Raw genomic sequence first — 24,183 nt, 5'->3', positions numbered from 1 at the left:
GCTGATATGATGATCCCACAGGGAGCCTTACCAAGAGAGGCCACGATCCCACGAGTCTCCTCCATGACGTCCTTATGCAGAGCTCTCTGGTCAGGATCCAGGAACGCCCACTCCTCGTCCGTGAAACGAATGGTGACATCTTCCAAGCAGACTGGACCCTAAAAGAAAAAGGGAAATGTCCTCCTCTGAGACAGCAGAAATATGATCTGCTACACAATGCTCTGTTGTTTCCTTCCTGTAAATAATAATAATAATAATAATAATAATAATAATAATAATAATAATAATTTATTATTTATACCCCGCCCATCTGGCTGGGTTGCGGTGTTGTTTCAATAGGATTGCTAGCTGCACATTTTATTTATGGATGCTTATTTTATTCTGCCTTTTAATTATGGGTATCCGTCTTTGTGCAAATAGGTGGCACTCCAACTTGTGGTTTTCAAGTCATTCTGCCTACGCAAGCATTCCAGTTTCCCCGATGGAAGGATCCACTTTCTCCTCTCCTCGTGAGCTGTTCTGGGGAGGTTCCCTCCCAATGCCCTAGGGCCAAATTCAAGGGGTTCATGGGGGCATGGAGAGGGGGAGGGGAGGAATGGGGGGCAGGCTCCATTTTCCAGCGGATGGCGCTGGTTAGGTGAATCCAGGCCACTATTTGTTCTCATTTGTCCACTGCTTAGAAACCAATTTTTGCATTCAGTGATCAGTCTAGAAAGTAGGAAAAACCACTGGGCCGGTAAGATACAATCTAAATCAAATCCCAAATCCCTTATGAATACATAGTGGAAGTGAGGAACAGGTTTAAGGATTTAGATTTGGTGGATAGAGTGCCTGAAGAACTATGGATGGAGGCTCGTAACATTATACAAGAGGCAGCAACTAAAACTATCCCAATAAAAAGGAAATACAAGAAAGCAAAGTGGCTCTCCAACGAGGCCTTACAAATAGCGGGGGAGAGAAGGCAAGCAAAATGCGAGGGAGATAGTGAAAGATACAGGAAACTGAATGCAGATTTCCAAAGAATAGCAAGGAGAAACAAGAAGGCCTTCTTAAACGAGCAAGGCAAAGAAATAGAGGAAAACAATAGAATGGGAAAAACCAGAGATCTGTTCAAGAAAGCTGGAGATATGAAAGAAACATTTTGTACAAAGATTTCCATAATAAAAGACAAAAGTGGAAAGGACCTATCAGAAGCAGAAGACATCAAGAAGAGGTGGCAAGAATACACAGAGGAACTATACCAGAAAGAAATGGATGTCTCGTATATCCCAGGTAGTGTGGTTGCTGACCTTGAGCCAGACATCCTGGAGAGTGAAGTCAAATGGGCCTTAGAAAGCACTGCTAATAACAAGGCCAGTGGAAGTGATGATATTCCAGCTGAACTATTTAAATTTTTAAAAGATGTTGCTGTTAAGGTGCTACGCTCCATATGCCAGCAAATTTGGAAAACTCAGCAGTGGCCAGAGGATTAGAGAAGATCAGTCTACATCGCAATCCCAAAGAAGGGCAGTGCCAAAGAATGCTCCAACTACCACACAATTGCACTCGCTAGCACTCACACGCTAGCAAGGTTATGCTTAAAATTCTACAAGGCAGGCTTAATCAGTATGTGGACCGAGAACTCCCAGAAGTGCAACCTGGATTTAGAAGAGGCAGAGGAACCAGAGACCAAATTGCAAACATGCGCTGGATTATGGAGAAAGCTAGAGAGTTCCAGAAAGACATCTACTTCTGCTTCATTGACTATGCAAAAGCCTTTGACTGTGTCGACCACAGCAAACTATGGCAAGTTCTTAAAGAAATGGGAGTGCCTGATCACCTCATCTACAGTTAGAACTGGATATGGAACAACTGATTGGTTCAAAATTGGGAAAGGAGTACGACAAGGCTGTATATTGTCCCCCTGCTTATTTAACTTATATGCAGAATTCATCATGCGAAAGGCTGGGCTGGATGAATCCCAAGCCGGAATTAAGATCGCCGGAAGAAATATCAACAACCTCAGATATACAGATGACACAACCTTGATAGCAGAAAGTGAGGAGGAATTAAAGAACCTTTTAATGAGGGTGAAAGAGGAGAGCACAAAATATGGTCTGAAGGTCAACATCAGAAAAGCGAATATCATGGCCACTGGTCCCATCACCTCCTGGCAAATAGAAGGGGAAGAAATGGAAGCAGTAAGAGCTTTTACTTTCTTGGGCTCCATGATCACTGCAGATGGTGACAGCAGTCACAAAATTAAAAGACGCCTGCCCCTTGGGAGAAAGGTGATGGCATACCTAGACAGCATCTTAAAAAGCAGAGACATCACCTTACCAACAAAGGTCCGTATAGTTAAAGCCACGGTCTTCCCAGTAGTGATGTATGGAAGTGAGAGCCGGACCATAAAGAAGGCTGATCGCCAAAGAATTGATGCTTTTGAGTTATGGTGCTGGAGGAGACTCTTGAGAGTCCCATGGACTGCAAGAAGATCAAACCTCTCCATTCTTAAGGAAATCAGCCCTGAGTGCTCACCGGAAGGACAGATTGTGAAGTTGAGGCTCCAATACTTTGGCCACCTCATGAGAAGAGAAGACTCCCTGGAAAAGACCCTGTTGTTGGGAAAGATGGAGGGCACAAGGAGAAGGGGACGACAGAGAATGAGATGGTTGGACAGTGTTCTCGAAGCTACAAACATGAGTCTGACCAAACTGTGGGAGGCAGTGGAAGACAGGAGTGCCTGGCGTGCTCTGGTCCATGGGGTCACGAAGAGTCGGACACGACTAAACAACTAAACAACCACAACAATTTTGGATGGCCCTCTGTCTTGGATGATCTAGCAACGCAGGGGGTTGGACTTGATGACCCTTGGGGTCCCTTTCAACTCCAGGATTCCATGAAAACTGCAACTACAGATGAATCCTACTGGCAAAATTCAGAAGGCTAATGTCAGAGTTCTATGGGTAGGAAATCCCACAGTACACAGCTGGAGTTCACACTTTCTTAGCAAGAACACGATATTCACAGACTTGGCTGAGTTTCGGGCCTCATGAGAACAGCAGCTCATTCCCAGAGGGTCTGTCAGTTTGCATAATCTAGCAGAGATTCCTGCAACGCAGGGGGTTTCCTGGCTCTGAGAGACAAGCAGGGAGGGTGGCTTCTGGCAGAAGGAGAGGGAGCCACCGATGGCTCCTCCTTCTCCTGACTCACCTCAGCCTCTCGACCTCCCTCCTCCCACTCGCTTCCTTCCTCTTCTGCCTCTGATTCTGGACTGCATTCTGCCTCAGAGTCTCCCAGCTCACTAATCCCTGTTTCCCCTTCAGCTTCTGACACCTCCTCTTCCCAGGCTTCTCCCTCTTGCCCCTCTGACCGCTCATCTTTCCTCCACCTCCACTCCTTGGGCTCTGAGCCATCTTCCCTTCCTGGCTCCCCAGCTGCTTCCTCCCACCATTCCTCTGTGCCAAAGCAGTCCATGACATTGCTCCATCCCTCGGCCTCTGTCCCCACAAGGCAGCTTCCCCTGACCTGATCTGGTTCCACAGCCGCTGCTTCCCTTCTGCCCCCATGAAAAGGCGGATCGGGAGGTTTTGCTGGCATCATTCTGTCACCTGCAAGAGAGAAAATGTAAACAGGACGCCAGGAGTGCCTGCTTCTCTCACAGGGGAAACAGGGCATCTCTAACTACAGATGGGCCTTTCAGAAAGCCTTACCTGCTGAAAGCATTTGGAGGTTTGTGCCCATTTCATATGATAGATGTGCAAAAACCCATCTCCCCTCCTCTGCACCCTTGTTCCCAACTGTCTCCCCGCAAAAGAAGATGAAAAGAATATCAGTGTTTGTAAAAAAAAAAAAAAAAGGTTCTGTTGGCATAAAAGAGTCCCCGAGAAGAGTATCCTTGCAGAGTACTGGTGTAGCTGCTCTGTGAGTCACCTATTGTGGTCCTCTAGGAGTTCAGACTGTTCCAGTAGCCGACGCTGAGTGCTTTCCTGATCCTCAGATCCTAGCTGCCCCAGCGTCACTGCAGACAGTTACAGCTTGCCACCAACTGGCTCCATACACCACCAGGACTCACCAGCTCCCTGCTCAAATGCTGTCAGTCGTTTTGCACTCTGCACAAGCTCAGAAACACTGGGCCCATAACCTGTCAGTGTTTGTAAAAATAAATAAATGTTCTGACCTCCCTTTGTTGCCTCAGCCTGGTCCTCGGACCCTTGTTGGCATAAAAGAGTCCACAAGAAGAGTATCCTTGCAGAGTACTTTCTGCTTTTATTCTTAAAAGCCTTTCTGCAAAAGTGACTGACCAACTGTACACAAACAGATAGGTAGCCATGTTGGTCTGCCATAGTCAAAATAATACCAAGAACTAACTTAGTTGGTCTTTAAGGTGCTACTGGAAGGAATTTTTTTATTTCAACTGTACACAAAAGCGACTGACCAACTGTACACCCATCAACACTACCAGCTTTCACCAACCAACCAACCCAAACCAAACTAACATTTCTCACTTTATATATACAACCCGGTGCAGGCCGCTGACTCATGCTGACCCAGCTTTTTAAGCATTAAAGAAACAGCTGCCAATTTTTAGCCGTGACAAAGAACCCTCAGATGAGTTGGAAAACCAACAGAATGAGACCAAACAGAGAAACACCACCTTCCTCCTTACCCAGTGGCCGCTCTCTGGTGTCCAACGGAGGCCTCTCTGCCTCACAGGAATCCAGGTCCATTTCTGCAAAGAGATCCGTTCCCTGAAAAAGAAATAAGGATTCAAAACAGAGAATGGGGAGAAATATTAGTAAAAGAATGACAAAGACAAAAACATTCAGGGTGTGAGATCTCATTCCATGGATGCCTTCCCAGAAAACGGATGGGCCAACAGTAGAGCATTATGGGATGTTCTCCATCCTGTTTGGAGCCCCTTTTGAGTATCCAAAGGAAAGTCTCTCTCACCTGCTTTTTCTCCTCTGCCTGACTCAGGAGGAAACCTTCGGCCAGGGCCACCGCCTGGGAACTGGTCTCCGCTCCACAGTCCCTCACCCAGCTCTCCATCTCTGGTGGAAGGACAGCCAGGAACTGCTCCAAGATCACCAGGTCCAGCATCTCAGCTTTCGTGTGCCTTTCGGGCTTCAGCCACTGGTGGCAAAGTTGGTAGAGTCGGCTGCAAACCTCTCGGGGTCCTTTGTCCTCCTGGAAGCAGAACTGCCTCAACTGCTGGCTCTGCACCTCTGAGCGGAGGGCGTCCTCCTCACCCAAGATCTTCTGCACTGGGTTTTCCCAGAATCCCCCACTGCTCCCAGGTTGGATGACATGGCCTCTTCCTGTTCCAGGGCCAGCTGAGTCTTGCTCATCCATCTGTGCTCTCAGGAAGCCTGTGAGAGATCGGAAGGAACCCTTTGGTCTTCTGCCAAGTTCTGTCCGTCTTAATGAAAACCTCTAGCAAATCCTACAAAGCAAATACATTGTTCTGTTACAGAATTTGTAGGTCAGTAGAAGAAAAAGATTCCCTGAGCAAGCATGGATGCGTCTTGCTGGGAACTAGGGCTGGACTGCACCGCATTCCAGTCCATGAGCTATCTTTTTGGGGGGAAAGAAGAGTAGGAGAAGAAATATGTCTCTAGCCTTCTAGCAATGCAAAATGTGGAGGCAACTGAACGGATTAATGTGAGGTGAATCAGTCTGGTTTCTGCTGCCTTCCAGTCAATGCATGAAGTCAGAACTGACAGACAAGAGAGTCATTTGCATCTTGTGAATAATGGATGCTTGGCTCTAGTGGGGGTCCTCACCTGGGGGTCCTCAGGAGTTGTTCTCCCCCCACCCCCACTCCCCTGCTTCTGTCTCCTTTTCTTGCACTTGGACTCTCTGCCGCTCTCCAGACAGACTCCTGGGGTGGGGTCCCTTTTTCTTTGCTCCGAGGGCCAGGAATGTATCTGGCCAACCCCTGAGGGCCAAGTGGATGTGGCCAAAGACACCTCCCTTGAAATTTAGGTGGGTAATTTAGTATTAGTAATAATAATAATTTATTATTTGTACCCCGCCCATCTGGCTGGGTTTCCCCAGCCACTCTGGGCGGCTTCCAACAAAGATGAAAGATACACTAAAATGTCACATATTAAAAACTTCCCTGAACAGGGCTGCCTTCAGATGTCTCCTGAATGTCAGGTAGTTGTTTATCGCTTTGACATCTGATGGGAGGGCGTTCCACAGGGCGGGCGCCACTACCGAGAAGGCCCTCTGCCTTGTTCCCTGTAACTTGGCCTCTTGCAGTGAGGGAACCGCCAGAAGGCCCTCGGAGCTGGACCTCAGTGTCCGGGCAGAACGATGGGGGAGGAGACGCTCCTTCAGATATACTGGACAGAGGCCATTTAGGGCTTTAAAGGTCAGCACCAACACTTTGAATTGTGCTCGGAAAGGTACTTGGAGCCAATGTAGGTCTTTCAAGACCAGTGTTATATGGTCTCGGTGGCTGCTCCCAGTCACCAGTCTAGCTGCCGCATTCTGGATTAGTTGTAGTTTCCGGGTCACCTTCAAAGGTAGCCCCACGTAGAGCGTGTTGCAGTAGTCCAAGCGTGAGATAACTAGAGCATGCACCACTCTGGCGAGACAGTCCGCGGGCAGGTAGGGTCTTAGCCTGCGTACCAGGTGGAGCTGGTAGACAGCTGCCCTGGACACAGAGTTAACCTGTGCCTCCATGGACAGCTGTGAGTCCAAAATGACTCCCAGGCTGCGCACCTGGTCCTTAAGGGGCACAGTTACCCTATTCAGGACCAGGGAATCCTCCACACCTGCTCACCTCCTGTCCCCCAAAAACAGTACTTCTGTCTTGTCAGGATTCAACCTCAATCTGTTAGCCGCCATCCATCCTCCAACCGCTTCCAGACACTCACAAAGGACCTTCACCGCCTTCACTGGTTCTGATTTAAAAGAGAGGTAGATAGCTTCACACACATAGCCATTGATCCCAAGGCCCCTGGAGGCTCAGTGAGTAGCAGCGCCCATTTCCGGCTGCTTTGCCAGCAACAATCCCTTTGGGAGAGAGAGGACGTGGTCCTGGGATGCCCTGCTCTGGGTGCGAGGGGATTGCTGCAGTGGCCTCCGTGGGGAGCTGCCCTGGGAGACACTGGGAAACTGGTCCCCAATGCAGCAGCCAAACTCTGGGAAACTGGGATCCCTCTCTTTATTCCTGGCCTTCCTCTCCCACCTTTTTTTTTGGGGGGGGGGGCTAGTCCACCTTCTTCTCCAGCTTTGGAAAACCATTTGCAGATGTTTCCTCTGTTGTGCAATGAGGCTGAGCGACGTCACACAGAGTTAAAGTCCCAGGGACTCCTTTGTTTAAAGAAGGGAGATCTTTTCTGAAAGGGGGGGGGGGCGGAGGGTCAAATGAGTTTGGGATCCTCTGATCTGCAGGAAGGAGAGCGTGGCAGACCTGGCCCCTCCCTGGCAGGACCCTCTCCTCCCTGATCAGGCCCCCCAGGCCCCCTCCCCTGCTGCAGCCCTGGGACCCCCACCAGATCCCAGAGAGAGAGGAGACTCACCAGATCCCAGAGAGAGAGGAGACTCACCAGATCCCAGAGAGAGAGAGAGGAGACTCACCAGATCCCAGAGAGAGAGAGAGGAGACTCACCAGATCCCAGAGAGAGAGGAGACTCACCAGATCCCAGGAGGAACAGCGAGGCAGCCCTTGCAGCAGAGACACAAAGCAACACCCCCCGCTTCCTTGCAGGAAAGGACTGGGGAGGGAGGGGCCTTGGCTCTGGAGGACTTGCCCCCCCTTGCTTCCTGGCCTCTCTAGGAAGGCAGCTCACTTCCCTTTAACCCTTGCCAAGCCGAGTCCCTCCAGCTCAGCCCTCTCTCGCTTGGCAGAACCTCAGATTATTATTATTTCTTATGGATTAAGGGGGGCAGATGCCCCCCCCCCCTGGCTACGCCAATGCCCAGATATCCTTTTGGGGGTGAGGCTCTTGGCTGGACTCTGAGCATCTCCCTCCCTTCATCAAGAGATCTCAGAGACCTTTAAAACACAGAACACGTGAGACGCAGACTGATGATCCACGTGTTACAGACCAAACGTCTGTACCCCTGCCCAAGTGGGTCCTAAACAATCCATACCTAGGATAAGAAGGATGGCCAGGAGGACAGTGATCATTATCCCCTTTATGTGAGACCTGCTTCCTGGCCCTAAGATTAACATCCTAAGATTAACATATCAGAAAAGCTACAGCAAAGAAACTGCCCCCTGTCTCTGATGACACAGGACGCCTGCCTGTCTGAGTGGGGACGTGACTTGTGAAGAAAGAGAAATGGAACAGGGATGCAGAGGAGTGGACTGATCAAGAATCATATGAAAATAGTTTAAACCCAGTCATGGCAATGCTTTCATTGCTGACACAGAAGGCTTACTCTATATTTGTTATAAATCCTCATAGCAATCCCACCCGATCACTACAGGAAGTGTTGTCTTTTGGCTTGAAGAGCGAAGCTGAGGTTGGCGGAGGAAGGCAGACTTTGGTCAATTCGGTTTCGTTACATAGACGTTTACTTCAAGGGTGGGAGAAGGAAGCATAGTCCTATTTCTGTGAGTGGAGCAGCGGTCTTTCCACTCATGTGGTTTACATGCTCTGAAAGTTAGGATCTGTTTTGAGATTTAAATTTTAAAAGGGTGGAGTGGAACCGGATATTGACCATCTTGGTAGCCTGGGGAGCCACATTCTGGTTGAAGGAGGCCAGGATTGGTCCCCAAGGGTTGGGATGTCCCTCCTTCCCTGCCGTAGGACTTGGAACCCAGGAGAAAACTCTTGGAATAGCCTTGCCAGGTGCTCAGGGACGGACTCACCTGTCCCCATGTCCTTCTCTTTGCAGATGTGCTGCGGTTGCACATCCCTCCCCCAGGGGTGAGCATTGGAGAGAACCAGAGCAGGGACTCAGACCTGCCCTCCTTGCCCCCCACTCTGCACTCTGGGAGGTGGAGAAGCCCTCCCTTCGTGAGGAACTGACAGCCTGACTTTTGCCTTTCAGCTGCTGGAGGAAGATCAGCTGTACCTGCCGGAGGTGATTCAGAACTGCCAGGCAGCTCAGCTCAGGGGGCTCCGAACCCAGAACTGCTCCAAGCAGGAGATGGCCAAAGCCATCCTGGTGAGTGATGGGAGGTGTGGGGGACCCCCATGGGGAAGTGGGGGAGGGAGGGGCTTTGGGGACGGGGTTGTGCGTCTGCCAGAGAGGAGTACCCTACTGGCTTAGATTCACGTATCCTGTTTGAAAGGGGAATCATCTGAGGGACTAGTGTTTCTGTGGAGGCGCTAGGGTGGACATCTTGAGGGGTTGTTTCACTGTAGAAAGAGCTTTGTTCCATCGCAATTCCCATGGCATCCAAACTGCCCAAACCTGGAGCATCTCTTCCAAGGTTACAGAGTCAGGGGGACTGTGGAGAGCGGACCCCAATCCCACCTCCAGGCTTAGGATTCTCTATCATTCTACATCTCCAGCAGACTTGGGAAGAGTGGAAGAGAAGGTAGTTTGAAAGAGACAACAGCTTCAGAGCTAGAGGGAATTCACAGAGAATCCTGTAATGGGCAGAGCAGGAATACCAGATAGGTGGGTTGGCAGGCAGAGAATAAAACAGTGTGATACCTGTATGCATTGATGAATATAAATAGTCAGATTTTTATTTTTTTAAAGAATGGGGAACTGAGGTAGGGCAACTGTTAGGTCCAGTGCTATTTTTCTGCTATTTTTCTAGAAAAAGAAGTTTCAGAACACCTCCCTCGTTTTCTTAGGATGGCAATGGCACCCACCCAAGAGGGGCCAGAACTGAGTTCCAGCAAGTTCTGGCCGAAAAAAAGACCCAGGTTAGGCCCATTAATAAGTGAGGCCAGCGTAACATACACAGGAATGGGAACTGACCACAAGACTAGTAAAAACCAGTTAAAGGGGAAATTAATGGCCGATTGTTAAAGAGAAAAACAACTCCAGATAAGGTACAAGGAGGGTTCTGACACAGATACTAAAATCAAATGGGTTGGGTAAGTGTTTTTCATGAACTATGGCTTGATGAGAGATGATGAAGTGCAGACGAGGCAGAAAGTGGTTGGGTAAAGGATGAACAGCTAAGATTATGCATACTTTGCCTATGCTGTATAGTCTGTGTCCTAATAGAAATGTAATGCATTACTGAATGAAGTCCTACTGGTTGGGGATTTAGTATGAGGCTCTGTTCTTGAAACCACAAGGAGAATCCCCCCCCCAACCCCATACCTCGAAACTGAATACAGTGGTACCTCTGGTTACGAACTTAATTCGTTCCAGAGGTCCGTTCTTAAGTTGAAACCGTTCTTATCCTGAGGTGCGCTTTCGCTAATGGGGCCTCCCACTGCGCACACACCTCCTGTGCACAATTTCCATTCACATCCTGGGGCAAAGTTCACAACCAGAAGCAGCTACTTCAGGGTTAGCGGAGTTCGTAACCTGAAGCGTTTGTAACCAGAAGCGTTCATAACCAGAGGTACCACTGTACAGGCCTCCTGGCAGCTCTGTCTTGCCCTCAGGACCCTGCCCAGGCCACATCCCTCATGGGCCCCATTCTGCACTCTCCCCAAGTGATTTTACAAGCTGCCATCTGTCTTGGAACTATGACAACTGTTCTGGGTTGCCTGGATGAAGAGGGGTATATGTCTGACCACACCCATTTTGCCACACCCACCTCTGGGATGTGGCTCCCAGAAAGCTTTTGATAAGAAAACATGGCCCTGAGGCTGAAAAAGGGTCACCACCACTGAATAAATCCCTGCTTTTTCAGGACTGGAAACCCAAAATAACATGACATCAAAAGTTCCAGATTTTATTAGGCCAGGGATATGGTTAAAATTAGGAAAGAAACTTGACCATCATTTGTTAAAGCAGTCTATTAGAGTATTAAATACAGAACAATATAAATATGTCATTTCTGTGTGCAACCTGAGCAACATGGAAGAGATGGAGGAATGATCTAAACAAATATCTCCAGTACAAGGGATGGACATCCAGGGGGTTGTTCTATGTTCAGGACCTTATTGAGTGGTGCTGACCCATCTTATAATAACCTTTGTGAATCCAGTTGAGGGGTCCTCAGTATGACTGACTCCAGATAGCTCAGGTGTGATCATTTATAGGCAATCTTTTATGGAAGCAGGAGGTTCTTCAGTATCAGAAAGTGTATGAATCTTTTTTGTCTAACTCTGGAATGTATATACCAGGAGAACAATCAAGCCTTATGAGGAATGGCTGAGGCAATTTGGTATGTTTAACCTGGAAAAGAGGATATGATAGCCATATTAAACTATCTGAACGGCTGTCACATGGAAGATGGAGCAAGTTTATTTCCTGCTTCTCCAGAAGGTTGGATTCAAATGGCATGAAAGAAGACTCCAACTAAACATTTGGAGGAACTTTCTGAGAGTAAGAGCAGTTTGATGGGGGAACAGACTCCTTCGGAAGGTGGTGGACTCTCCTTCGTTGGAGATTTTTAAATAGAGGTCGGAGGACCATCCACCAGGGATTGTTCAGCGGTGATTCCAACAATGCATGAGGTTGGGCTGGGTTACCCCTGGGGTTTCCTTCCAGCTCTATGATTCTATGATTCCATGAGGCATTTCGAGCTTCAGGGTGGACCAACAACTGCAGGCAGGATTGATCAAAGATGGCATATAAATCTGTATGGACATTTGACACAACACAACAGAGTTGTTAGAAGGGGAATGAAATGAGAAGCAGGACTGAGATTTGGATATGCTTCGAGGTTCAGGCTATGGGAAGTCGTAAAATCAAAATTACAATTCGGAAGACAATTTGATCTTTTTTATTTTATTTTTTTATTTTTATTGGATTATGATTTGATATGTTAATTGGAGGTTTTTTATTGGGAAATTAATATACACTCTAAGAAAAAAAAGGGGAATGAAACAACATCAGCCAGCGTGGTGTAGTGGTTAAGAGCGGTGGACTCGTAATCTGGTGAACCGGGTTCGCTTCCCCGCTCCTCCACATGCAGCTGCTGGGTGACCTTGGGCTACACACACTTCTCTGAAGTCTCTCAGCCTCACTCAACTTACAGAGTGTTTGTGGTGGGGGAGGAAGGGAAAGGAGATTGTGAGCAGCTTTGAGACTCCTTAGGTTAGTGATAAAGCGGGATATCAAATCCAAACTACTACTACTACTACTACTACTACTCTTCTTCTTCTTCTTCTTCTTCTTCTTCTTCTTCTTCTTCTTCTTCTTCCTTTAGACAGGCAGTCTCCCCACTCGCACCCCCTTCCCAGTGCATCAATATGGAGATAGTGCTTCCCATTGGTTTAAGCACTAGATGCTGAGAGTAAACATTTATTCATTCCACTGGTCACCTGTCTTGGTTCCTACTCGAACAGTACATGGACACTTCTGCATAGCTGTTGTTATTGTGTTTGTGATGTGCGTGGTTCATTCTGTCATGCATGCTTTAGCTGAGTTTCTTGCATTCAGAGGACTGGACTAGATGTCCCTTGGGGTCCCTTTCAACTCTATAATTCTATAATTCATTCAAAACCAATAAAATGTTTGTAAAAGAAAAAAGAAAGATGATGGTTAGATCCAGTGCTTTTTTTCCTGGGGGTACGCAGACCCCTAAACATTTTTTTAATCTTTGTCAGAATCTCCGCTCGGCCAAGCCGATAAGGCCTCATCTTCCTCCGAGTTGAGCCTTTGAAATCGCCTCCGACGTGTATAATGACCTGAGCCTTTGATAAGGCCTCAAGCCCATTTTATCCAGTAGGGTTCCCAGCACAGGGAAGAGACGAGAGGTTTGGTTACATTGTAAAGAGTTTTATTTCTAAACTACGCAGAACAGAAAAGACATCCTCTCTCTATGAAAGCAGAGAGCAACTGAACAAAGGAACAAAGGAAACAGGAAATCACTAACGTCACATCCCGTCTCCCTTTCCCGTGAGACTGCAAGGTCTCTGGAATCTAAACAGAGTCCTGGGACTCCACACAGCTGCAGTGAGAAACAGAAACTAACATCCTCCCCCTTTCTGTGAACACCACTGGGCAGCGTGTCAGTACATTATCAGTACAAACCCAATTTCTGTACATAGGTACAGTGTTGATCCTTCGGAACAACCTTGGACAATAAATCATCAGGAATTTCATTACCTGGCATGTAGGACACCGTTACGAGTCCTTTCTCAACACATTCCCTAGCATGTTGCAGCTTCTTGCACAACCAATCAAATAGACCCTGGTTGTACATATAGCAAACTCCAGATGTGCTTTTCCTGTCTGTAGTGTCACTTCCAAAACTCGCATCAGCCAATATCTCAAGACCACCAGACTTCTGATTGTTAAATGCCAGTCTGTAATGCATAGTGCCTTTCAAATAGTGTACTATGCGTTTCAGAGCTTTCCAATCCTTAACAGTAGGATTGTTGACTTGTCTGCTTAGCAAGTTACAGCTAACTGCAATGTCAGGTCTTGAACATCTGGCAATGAAATTTAGTTTGCCTAGCACACTTCTGTACAGTGTAGTGTCAGAAAATGCTCCTTCAGTGTCATCTACCTGATAATCTGTTGTTAGCTTGGTTAACACATCAGCAATTTTCTGTGACTGGTATACTAGGAATTAAAGCTGCATCACATGAGCAGGACAGTGTTGATCCTTCGGAACAACCTTGGACAATAAATCATCAGGAATTTCATTACCTGGCATGTAGGACACCGTTACGAGTCCTTTCTCAACACATTCTCTAGTATGTTGCAGCTTCAATTGCAAGTGCTTCGTGCTTTGCTTACAACCTTCAGAAGTCATAATCTGAATTGGACATTTGACAGGAATTCTCATGTCTTTACACAACTGTAACAACCATTCATAGGCGCCGACTCCATGGGGCCTAAGGGGGCCCGAGCCCCCTCAAAAATTCGTTTGGGGGGGCTCCGCCCCCCCATAATCTAGGGCGCCCCTCCAGCAGAGCGCCGCCGCCCCTCCCCCAGCCCAAAATGCACAGGGTCGGGCTGCATGCCTCCTGCCCTCCCTCCCGAGCAAAAGCTCCACCCAATTTCCTTCGGAGCTGATTAATAGGCGCAGCACGCTCTCCCCTATTCGCTCACGAGGAGGCGCCGCCACTTTATCTGCATATTCATGAGCTTATTTATTATTCATGAGCTTTCGCGGGCTCCCCCAATATTTTTTATAAGTCGGTGCCCCTGCAACCATTCACAATCCACAAGTGAATAAAACAATGCATTCAGTTCAGCTTCACAAGAACTTAAACTACTGTTGTTTGCTTCATGCACGATCAATCAAATAGACCCTGGTTGTACATATAGCAAACTCCAGATGTGCTTTTCCCGTCTGCAGTATCACTTCCAAAACTCGCATCAGCAAATATCTCAAGACCACCAGACTTCTGATTGTTAAATGTCAGTCTGTAATGCATAGTGCCTTTCAAATAGTGTGCTAAGTGTTTCAGAGCTTTCCAATCCTTAACAGTAGGATTGTTGACTTGTCTGCTTAGCAAGTTACAGCTAACTGCAATGTCATGTCTTGAACATCTGGCAATGAAATTTAGTTTGCCTACCACACTTCTGTACAGTGTAGTGCCAGAAAATGCTCCTTCAGTGTCATCTACCTGATAACCTGTTGTCATTGGTGTGTCTACAGGGTTAGCACCCATCAGATTTAGCTTGGTTAACACATCAGCAATTTTAGGTGACTGGTGTACTAGGAATTAAAGCTGCATCACATCATGGACACTTCAAGATGTCGGGGGCTGCTGAGCAGACTGCCAGAAGTTACACCCCGGGGAAAGCTGAAACAGTATCCCAGACCATGCAGGGATGTGTTCCTGAAACCGAAAGCTCCACAAAAGGGAGGCTTTTGGAGGAGGAGTGCACGAGGGGGGTGTTTCCTGTTCAGGGGGTGAAAGCTCCAAAGCAGGAGGAGCAAGGGGAGTTGGCTGCCACGTCATCCCAAGCATCACTGCAACCAGCAGGTGGCACTGCTGTGTTGGAAGCAGTGGAAGTTTTTCCTGTGAAAAGTTTGGGCAGAGTCCAAACACCAGGATGATCTGCGCAGATGTGGTCACTAGCTGTTCCAGTACAAAGGCTAAGGCAAACCTTTGTGGAAGATGGAACTGGTTCAGTAGGACTTGGAACCCAGGAGAAAACTCTTGGAATAGCCTTGCCAGGTGCTCAGGGACGGACTCACCTGTCCCCATGTCCTTCTCTTTGCAGATGTGCTGCGGTTCCACATCCCTCCCCCAGAGGTGAGTATTGGAGAGAACCAGAGCAGGGACTCAGACCTGCCCTCCTTGCCCCCTACTCTGCACTCTGGGATGTGGAGAAGCCCTCCCTTTGTGAGGAACTGACAGCCTGACTTTTGCCTTTCAGCTGCTGGAGGAAGATCAGCTGTACCTGCCGGAGGTGATTCAGAACTGCCAGGCAGCTCAGCTCAGGGGGCTCTGAACCCAGAACGACTCCAAGCAGGAGGCGGCCCAAGCCATCCTGGTGAGTGGTGGGTGGTGTGGGGGACCCCCATGGAGAAGTGGGGCTTTGGGGACGGGGTTGTCCGTCTGCCAGAGAGGAGGACCCTACTGGCTTAGATTCACGTATCCTGTTTGAAAGGGGAATCATCTGAGGGACTTCTTGTGAAAATCTGGGTCAGGAATCTGTTCCTGGAATGGACAAACACACAAGATGTAACTGGGTGTGCAGTCACATAAACAATACTCTTCTATATTTTCTTATCACAATATCAAATGTTTATCTTGCACATAAACAACACATAAAGTGCAATAATATAGACGAGAGCCAGGGACTCTGTGGTGGGGGCAGCTGAGGGCCGTTTTGGCCCAGACTGGACCCTGACCCTGAGACGCTCTTTCCTCCCGCAGGACCTCAGATGTTACGCCCTTTGGGAAAGTGGGGAGGAACAGAAACCAGCAGTCAACAGCATCCCTTCTCTGCTGGCCTTTGCCCGAAGGTCCCCCCATCTCAGAGCAAGTAGCTTTCCCTCATGGATTCAGTCCTTTCATCACTTCCATCTCCCCAAGAGACTCCCAAGGCTACTCATCCTCTGCAGTAGATAGCAGACCTGACTGAAAAGAACGGCTTCCTCTTCTGGTGACACCAGAGAATTCTAGAAGACATTCACCCTTTCCATAGCATTATGGATGCACGATTCCCACAGACAAGTTTCTTGGCAAGACAAGGGCCTTCTCTGGCCACTTGAGTGTCCTCCTCAGCATCTCCAAAGAAGGAGCTGGGTTGCAAGAACTGCAGCAAGGGGGGGGGGCAACGCAGGCTAATGGGGGGGGGCTGTCTAGCTAGGAAAGCAAGACCCAGAGACAGTTGTGGGAGACCCAGAGACCGGCTTCCTCTGTGCCGGAGCCAAAGCTGCGACAGATGGAGAAGCCTGACCTGCTGGGGGTGTCCATGCTGTGAGCCCCTCCATCCTACACTCTGGTTGAATTTTATAATGAATGATTTTAGATTGTTCTGTTGTGTTGTACTGTTGTACTGTTTTATTGTTGTTAGCCGCCCTGAGCCCGGCTTCGGCTGGGGAGGGCGGGATATAAATAAAATGTATAGTGTTTCTGTGGAGGCGCTAGGGTGGACATCTCGAGGGGTTGTTTCACTGTAGAAAGAGCCTTGTTCCATCCCAATTCCCATGGCATCCAAACTGCCCAGACCTGGAGCATCTCTTCCAAGGTTACAGAGTCAGGGGGACTGTGGAGAGCGGACCCCAATCCCACCTCCAGGCTTAGGATTCTCTATCATTCTACATCTCCAGCAGACTTGGGAAGAGTGGAACAGAAGGTAGTTTGAAAGAGACAACAGATAGAGAATACCAGATAGGTGGGTTGGAAGGCAGAGAATAAAACAGTGTGATACCTGTATGCATTGATGAATATAAATGGTCAGATTTTTATTTTTTAAAAGAATGGGGAACTGAGGTAGGGCAACTGTTAGGTCCGGTGCTATTTTTCTAGAAAAAGAAGTTTCAGAATACCTCCCTCGTTTTCTTAGGATGGCAATGGCACCCACCCAAGAGGGGCCAGAACTGAGTTCCAGCAAGTTCTGGCCGAAAAAATGACCCAGGTTAGGCCCATTAATAAGTGAGGCCAGCGTAACATACACAGGAATGGGAACTGACCACAAGACTAGTAAAAACCAGTTAAAGGGGAAATTAATGGCCGATTGTTAAAGAGAAAAACAACTCCAGATAAGGTACAAGGAGGGTTCTGACACAGATACTAAAATCAAATGGGTTGGGTAAGTGTTTTTCATGAACTATGGCTTGATGAGAGATGGTGAAGTGCAGACGAGGCAGAAAGTGGTTGTGTAAAGGATGAACAGCTAAGATTATGCATACTTTGCCTATGCTGTATAGTCTGTGTCCTAATGGAAATGTAATGCATTACTGAATGAAGTCCTACTGATTGGGGATTTAGTATGAGGCTCCGTTCTTGAAATCACAATGAGAATCCCCCCCCCAACCCCATACCTCAAAACTGAATACAGTGGTGCCTCTGGTTACGAACTTAAATCGTTCCGGAGGTCCGTTCTTAAACCTCTTATCCTGAGGCGCACTTTCGCTAATGGAACCTCCCACTGCGCACACACCTCCTGTGCACAATTTCCATTCACATCCTGGGGCAAAGTTCACAACCAGAAGCAGCTACTTCAGGGTTAGCGGAGTTCGTAACCTGAAGCGTTCGTAACCAGAAGCGTTCATAACCAGAGGTACCACTGTACAGGCCTCCTGGCAGCTCTGTCTTGCCCTCAGGACCCTGCCCAGGCCACATCCCTCACTGGCCCCATTCTGCACTCTCCCCAAGTGATTTTACCCAACTGCCATCTGTCTTGGAACTATGACAACTGTTCTGGGTTGCCTGGATGAAGAGGGGTATTGTTGGGTTGGAATAAACGACAGACGAGTAGCGAGCGTCATGTGGGAGGCACCTCTCAAGCATGTCTCGAGGAGTCTCTTTCATTGAATATTACATGCATTGCCACGTATGTGCTGGTTGCTGATTGGTTAGCACAAGTACAAAGCAAAGGTTACATATAGGCATCAATCACCAATAGATTAAAGGCTGGAAAAGGGAGCACAGAACTAGACAGGCACGAAAACCTCCTAATTTAAGTATAACTAATGATTAATATACCAAGACTTAAACAATTACCTTCCAATAGACGTGGTCAACTATGCATTAAGAACAGGTCAGAGTGTAATGTTTTCATGACCTCAAACTTAACTGAACATTCTGGGATGATGAGAGAATGTCTTAAGAACGGTTTGTGCAGCATCATGTACAGAAGCAAAGCTTAGCAGCGAGGCTTCCCATCATGCCACAGTCATGTGCAGGAGCAAATGTGTATGAGCAAATTTGTAGAGACGAGTATTCCTATAGGGTATATGTCTGACCACACCCATTTTGCCACAACCACCTCTGGGATGTGGCTCCCAGAAAGCTTTTGATAAGAAAACATGGCCCTGAGGCTGAAAAAGGGTCACCACCACTGAATAAATCCCTGCTTTTTCAGGACTGGAAACCCAGAATAACATGGCATCAAAAGTTCCAGATTTTATTAGGCCAGAGATATGATTAAAATTAGGAAAGAAACTTGACCATCATTTGTTAAAGCAGTCTATTACAGTATTACATACAGAAAAACATAAATATGTCATTTCTGTGTGCAACCTGAGAAACATGGAAGAGATGGAGGAATACTGTAGGTCCTCAGAAATCTCCACTAATTCCATTTCTGGATTTTCATGATCAAAATAAATATCTCCAGTACAAGGGGTGGACATCCAGGGGGTTGTTCTATGTTCAGGACCTTCTTGAGTGGTGCTGACCCATCTTATAATAACCTTTGTGAATCCAGTTGAGGGGTCCTCAGTATGACTGACTCCAGATAGCTCAGGTATGATCATTTATAGGCAATCTTTTATGGAAGCAGGTGGTTCTTCAGTATCAGAAAGTGTATGAATCTTTTTTGTCTAACTCTGGAATGTATATAACAGGAGAACAACCAAGCCTTATGAGGAATGGCTGAGGCAATTTGGTATGTTTAACCTGGAAAAGAGGATATGATAGCCATATTAAACTATCTGAACGGCTGCCACATGGAAGATGGAGCAAGTTTATATCCTGCTTCTCCAGAAGGTTGGATTCAAATGGCATGAAAGAAGACTCCAACTAAACATTTGGAGGAACTTTCTGACAGTAAGAGCAGTTTGATGGGGGAACAGACTCCTTCGGAAGGTGGTGGACTCTCCTTCGTTGGAGATTTTTAAACAGAGGTTGGAGGACCATCCACCAGGGATTGTTCAGCGGTGATTCCAACAATGCATGAGGTTGGGCTGGGTGACCCCTGGGGTTTCCTTCCAGCTCTATGATTCTATGATTCCATGAGGCATTGCGAGCTTCAGGGTGGACCAACAACTGCAGGCAGGATTGATCAAAGATGGCATATAAATCTGTATGGACATTTGACACAACACAGCAGAGTTGTTAGAAGGGGAATGAAATGAGAAGCAGGACTGAGATTTGGATATGCTTCGAGGTTCAGGCTATGGGAAGTCATAAAATCAAAATTACAATTCGGAAGACAATTTGATCTTTTTTATTTTAGTTTTTTATTTTTATTGGATTATGATTTGATATGTTAGTTGGAGGTTTTTTATTGGGAAATTAATATACACCCTAACAAAAAAAAGAGGGGGAATGAAACAACATCAGCCAGCGTGGTGTAGTGGTTAAGAGCGGTGGACTCGTAATCTGGTGAACCGGGTTCGCTTCCCCGCTCCTCCACATGCAGCTGCTGGGTGACCTTGGGCTACTCACACTTCTCTGAAGTCTCTCAGCCTCACTCAACTTACAGAGTGTTTGTGGTGGGGGAGGAAGGGAAAGGAGATCGTGAGCAGCTTTGAGACTCCTTAGGGTAGTGATAAAGCGGGATATCAAATCCAAACTCCTCCTTCTCTTCTGACAGGCAGTTTCGCCACCCCCACCCCCTTCCCACTGCATCAATATGGAGATTGTACTTCCCTTTGGTTTAAGCACTAGATGCTGGGAGTAAACATTTATTCATTCCACTGGTCACTCGTCTTGGTTCCTACTCGAACAGTACATGGACACTTCTACATAACTGTTGTTATTGTGTTTGTGATGTGCGTGGTTCATTCTGTCATGAATGCTTTAGCTGAGTTTCTTGCATTCAGAGGACTGGACTAGATGTCCCTTGGGGTCCCTTTCAACTCTATGATTCTATGATTCATTCAAAACCAATAAAATGTTTGTAAAAGAAAAAAGAAAGATGATGGCTAGATCCAGTGCTTTTTTTCCTGGGGGTACGCAGACCCCTAAACATTTTGTGAATCTGTGTCAGAATCTCTGCTCGGCCAAGCCGATAAGGCCTCATCTTCCTCTGAGCTGAGCCTTTGAAATCGCCTCCGACGTGTATAATGACCTGAGCCTTTGATAAGGCCTCAAGCCCATTCTATCCAGCAGGGTTCCCAGCACAGGGAAGAGACGAGAGGTTTGGTTACATTGTAAAGGGTTTTATTTCTAAACTACGCAGAACAGAAAAGACATCCTCTCTCTATGAAAGCAGAGAGCAACTGAACAAAGGAACAAAGGAAACAGGAAATCACTAACGTCACATCCCGTCTCCCTTTCCCGTGAGACTGCAAGGTCTCTGGAATCTAAACAGAGTCCTGGGACTCCACACAGCTGCAGTGAGAAACAGAAACTAACATCCTCCCCCTTTCTGTGAACACCACTGGGCAGCGTGTCAGTACATTATCAGTACAAACCCAATTTCTGTACATAGGTACAGTGTTGATCCTTCGGAACAACCTTGGACAATAAATCATCAGGAATTTCATTACCTGGCATGTAGGACACCGTTACGAGTCCTTTCTCAACACATTCTCTAGTATGTTGCAGCTTCAATTGCAAGTGCTTCGTGCTTTGCTTACAACCTTCAAAAGTCATAATCTGAATTGGACATTTGACAGGAATTCTCATTTCTTTACACAACTGTAACAACCATTCACAATCCACAAGTGAATAAAGCAATGCACTCAGTTCAGCTTCACAAGAACTTAAACTTACTGTTGTTTGCTTCATGCACGACCAATCAAATAGACCCTGGTTGTACATATAGCAAACTCCAGATGTGCTTTTCCTGTCTGTAGTGTCACTTCCAAAACTCGCATCAGCAAATATCTCAAGACCACCAGACTTCTGATTGTTAAATGTCAGCCTGTAATGCATAGTGCCTTTCAAATAGTGTGCTATGTGTTTCAGAGCTTTCCAATCCTTAACAGTAGGATTGTTGACTTGTCTGCTTAGCAAGTTACAGCTAACTGCAATGTCACGTCTTGAACATCTGGCAATGAAATTTAGTTTGCCTAGCACACTTCTGTACAGTGTAGTGCCAGAAAATGCTCCTTCAGTGTCATCTACCTGATCACCTGTCGTCATTGGTGTGTCTACAGGGTTAGCATCCATCAGATTTAGCTTGGTTAACACATCAGCAATTTTAGGTGACTGGTATACTAGGAATGAAAGCTGCATCACATGATGGACACTTCAAGATGGCGGGGGCTGCTGAGCAGACTGCCAGAAGTTACACCCCGGGGAAAGCTGAAACAGTATCCCAGAGCATGCAGGGATGTGTTCCTGAAACAGAAAGCTCCACAAAAGGGAGGCTTTTGGAGGAAGAGTGAATGAGGGGGGGTGTTTCCTGTTCAGGGGGTGAAATCTCCAAAGCAGGAGGAGCACGGGGAGTTGGCAGCCATGTCATCCCAACCATCACTGCAACCAGCAGGTGGCACTGCTGTGTTTGAAGCAGTGGAAAGTTTTTCCTGTGAGAAGTTTGGGCAGAGTCCAAATGCCAGGATGTTCCAGTACAAAGGCTAAGGCAAAACTTTGTGGAAGATGGAACTGATTCACCACATTTACATCACAGAAGGGTCCAATCCACCAGTTGGGTGAAGACTCCTTGGAGGTGCAAAGTGTTGTGGAGTCTGGCACACTTCCCTGTGTTCCATTCAGCTTTCTGGACTTTTCCAGAATGTGCACACCGCTAGCCGCTTGGTGTGTAAGCTTGCAGAAGATAAGAGTCCACACGCTGTTGTTCTAAACTAACAACTTTATTTACAGCAGAACAGTAAAAATAAACAAACCATCCGAGACAGCAGTTATCTTGCTTCCTTAAAGGTAAAGGTAAAGGTACCCCTGCCCGAACGGGCCAGTCTTGACAGACTGTGGGGTTTGTGCGCCCATCTCACATCTATTGGCCGGGGGCCAGCGCTGTCCGGGGACACTTCCAGGTCACGTGGCCAGCGTGACATCGCTGCTCTGGCGAGCCAGAGCCGCACACGGAACGCCGTTTACCTTCCCGCTGGTAAGCGGTACCTATTTATCTACTTGCCCCCGGGGGTGCTTTCGAACTGCTATCTTGCTTCCTTACTTGGCAGCAAAAGCGAAAGCCAGACAGAACAAAGAAACAGCTTCTCCAGAAGTTGGAGACAGCTCCTCCCCAGAACAGGCAGGACGATGGGTTCTGAGCTGTTAACCCTGTAAGCTCCGATTCCCCATCACACCCCCTCTCGTCCTGCACTGCTGGGGGCTCGTAGGTTTCACCACTTACCCCAAACACAGACCTTTACAGAACTCCCCATGATGCTGAAAGCTCAAAGGTTTCATGACCCCATCTGCCAGGTTCTTCTGGCTTGGACAGTACTGCAATCTCCCCAAGCCTAACTGGATACTCTGACACACATTCTGGAAACGGATGTCTAGGTGTTTGGTTCTGGCCTTAAACAGCCCAGACTCTGCCAACTTCAGACAGGGTTGATTGTCCTCCCACACCGTGATGGGCAAACAACAATCCCTGCAGATTTCTTGAACCAAACAAACATAGAATTCCAATTCCCTGCAAAGCTCAGACAGCGCACTGAATTCAGCTTCAGTAAAGGAAAGCGCAATGAGACTTTGCTTCCGGGTGTGATGGCCTGGGATTCGGATTCAGATGATGAACCTGAGGAATCCCAACCTGCACAGGATTCCCCGCCTCCAGAACCAGCTGAGCCAGGGTTGGGGCATGAGCCTGAAGGGTCCTCACCTGTGCTGGATCCTCAGGTGCAGGCATGAGCTGAGTCTGCTCTGGCTCCTGAGGTGATGGAGGACCCATTGCCTGCAGGTGCTCCACTCTCAGCCCCGTCAGGGGAAGCTGGGGTTGCCTCTGGGTCCGGTAACCCTCCAGCCTCTCCTGAGCTGCAGAGGCTCAGGGCAGAGAGGCAGAGGGAACTAAGTTCCCGCAGGAAGAGTGCTCGCCTCCTGGCCAGGAGAGGCGAGTCTTTTGAGGATCAGGGCCGCCCTATGCCTCGGGACATCTAAAAGGCAGCCAGCCCCAGTCCCAAGTTGCGGGAGCAACCTTGGTAGTTGTCAGTCCCTGCCTGAACCCTGCCCTGCACACAGCTTCAACTTTAAGGGACTGCCTTCATATTGCTTCATCGACCATGGACTGGACTTAGACCTTGCCTCTTGATTAACCCCCGGGACCAGCACACCGGGACTTCCACCCAACCAAAGAGTCCCCAAACCTTACCACCATCCCAGATGCGGACTTCCTGTTAGCCAGATTCGCCTAATTGCTATCTGTCCAGCACATCAGCTAGCCATCACCCTTAGCTGACAGCTGGAGACAGAAATCCTTGGTATCCTGCAGATAACGCAACACCCTCTTGATACCATTCCAGGCACTCACACTCGGGTTTGTAGCTTCCCTGCTGAGCAGATTGGTAGCAAAAGCAATGTCCGGTCTGCTCCACTGGGACAGATACAACAGACTACCCAGAGCTGAGTGAAAAGCATTTTTGAACTCAGCGCATTCTACTTGCTATGTTTCACATAACTTGTCTCCATGGGTGTCCTGACCCCTGAATTCAGACATCCTGAACTTCTCAAGCAGTGATGCTGACTTGAATAAAATATTGGTGGGGGGCCAGGTAAGGCCCTCCTTGCACAATCAATCACATGGTACATGCACATCATTTGAATGGCAATGCCTATAATGGCAGTGATTTTTTAAAAAAAGTAATATTTTGAGCCCGTAGTTCAATTTCCAGCAGCTCCCCTTGCCCCAGAGAACACTTCTGGCATTCCATCTCCCCTACCTGTG

General features: G+C 47.7%; 2 protein-coding genes across 2 annotated transcripts in view; one reads left to right on the top strand and one right to left on the bottom strand.

The window, feature by feature from the left end:
- Nucleotides 1-24,183, bottom strand: part of LOC309530282 (uncharacterized protein) — a 487,095-nt gene that overhangs the window by 35,511 nt on the left and 427,401 nt on the right. The window contains exons 2-5 of the mRNA XM_082218997.1: nucleotides 4,933-5,425; nucleotides 4,649-4,730; nucleotides 3,508-3,590; nucleotides 32-158 (exon numbers count right to left, since the gene is read on the bottom strand). Of these exons, the coding sequence (XP_082075123.1) occupies nucleotides 32-158; nucleotides 3,508-3,590; nucleotides 4,649-4,730; nucleotides 4,933-5,334 (694 nt within the window). The 5' untranslated portion in view covers nucleotides 5,335-5,425. The remainder of the gene's footprint in view (nucleotides 1-31; nucleotides 159-3,507; nucleotides 3,591-4,648; nucleotides 4,731-4,932; nucleotides 5,426-24,183) is intronic.
- Nucleotides 1-24,183, top strand: part of LOC309530352 (uncharacterized protein) — a 302,362-nt gene that overhangs the window by 228,012 nt on the left and 50,167 nt on the right. The gene's annotated exons all lie outside the window — the stretch shown is intronic.

Source organism: Podarcis vaucheri (genome assembly GCF_965113315.1).
Source record: "Podarcis vaucheri genome assembly, chromosome: 4".
Classification (NCBI taxonomy): Eukaryota; Metazoa; Chordata; class Lepidosauria; order Squamata; family Lacertidae; genus Podarcis; species Podarcis vaucheri.
Note: the sequence above shows the minus strand (reverse complement) of the source record. Positions and strands in the feature narration are given on the sequence as shown.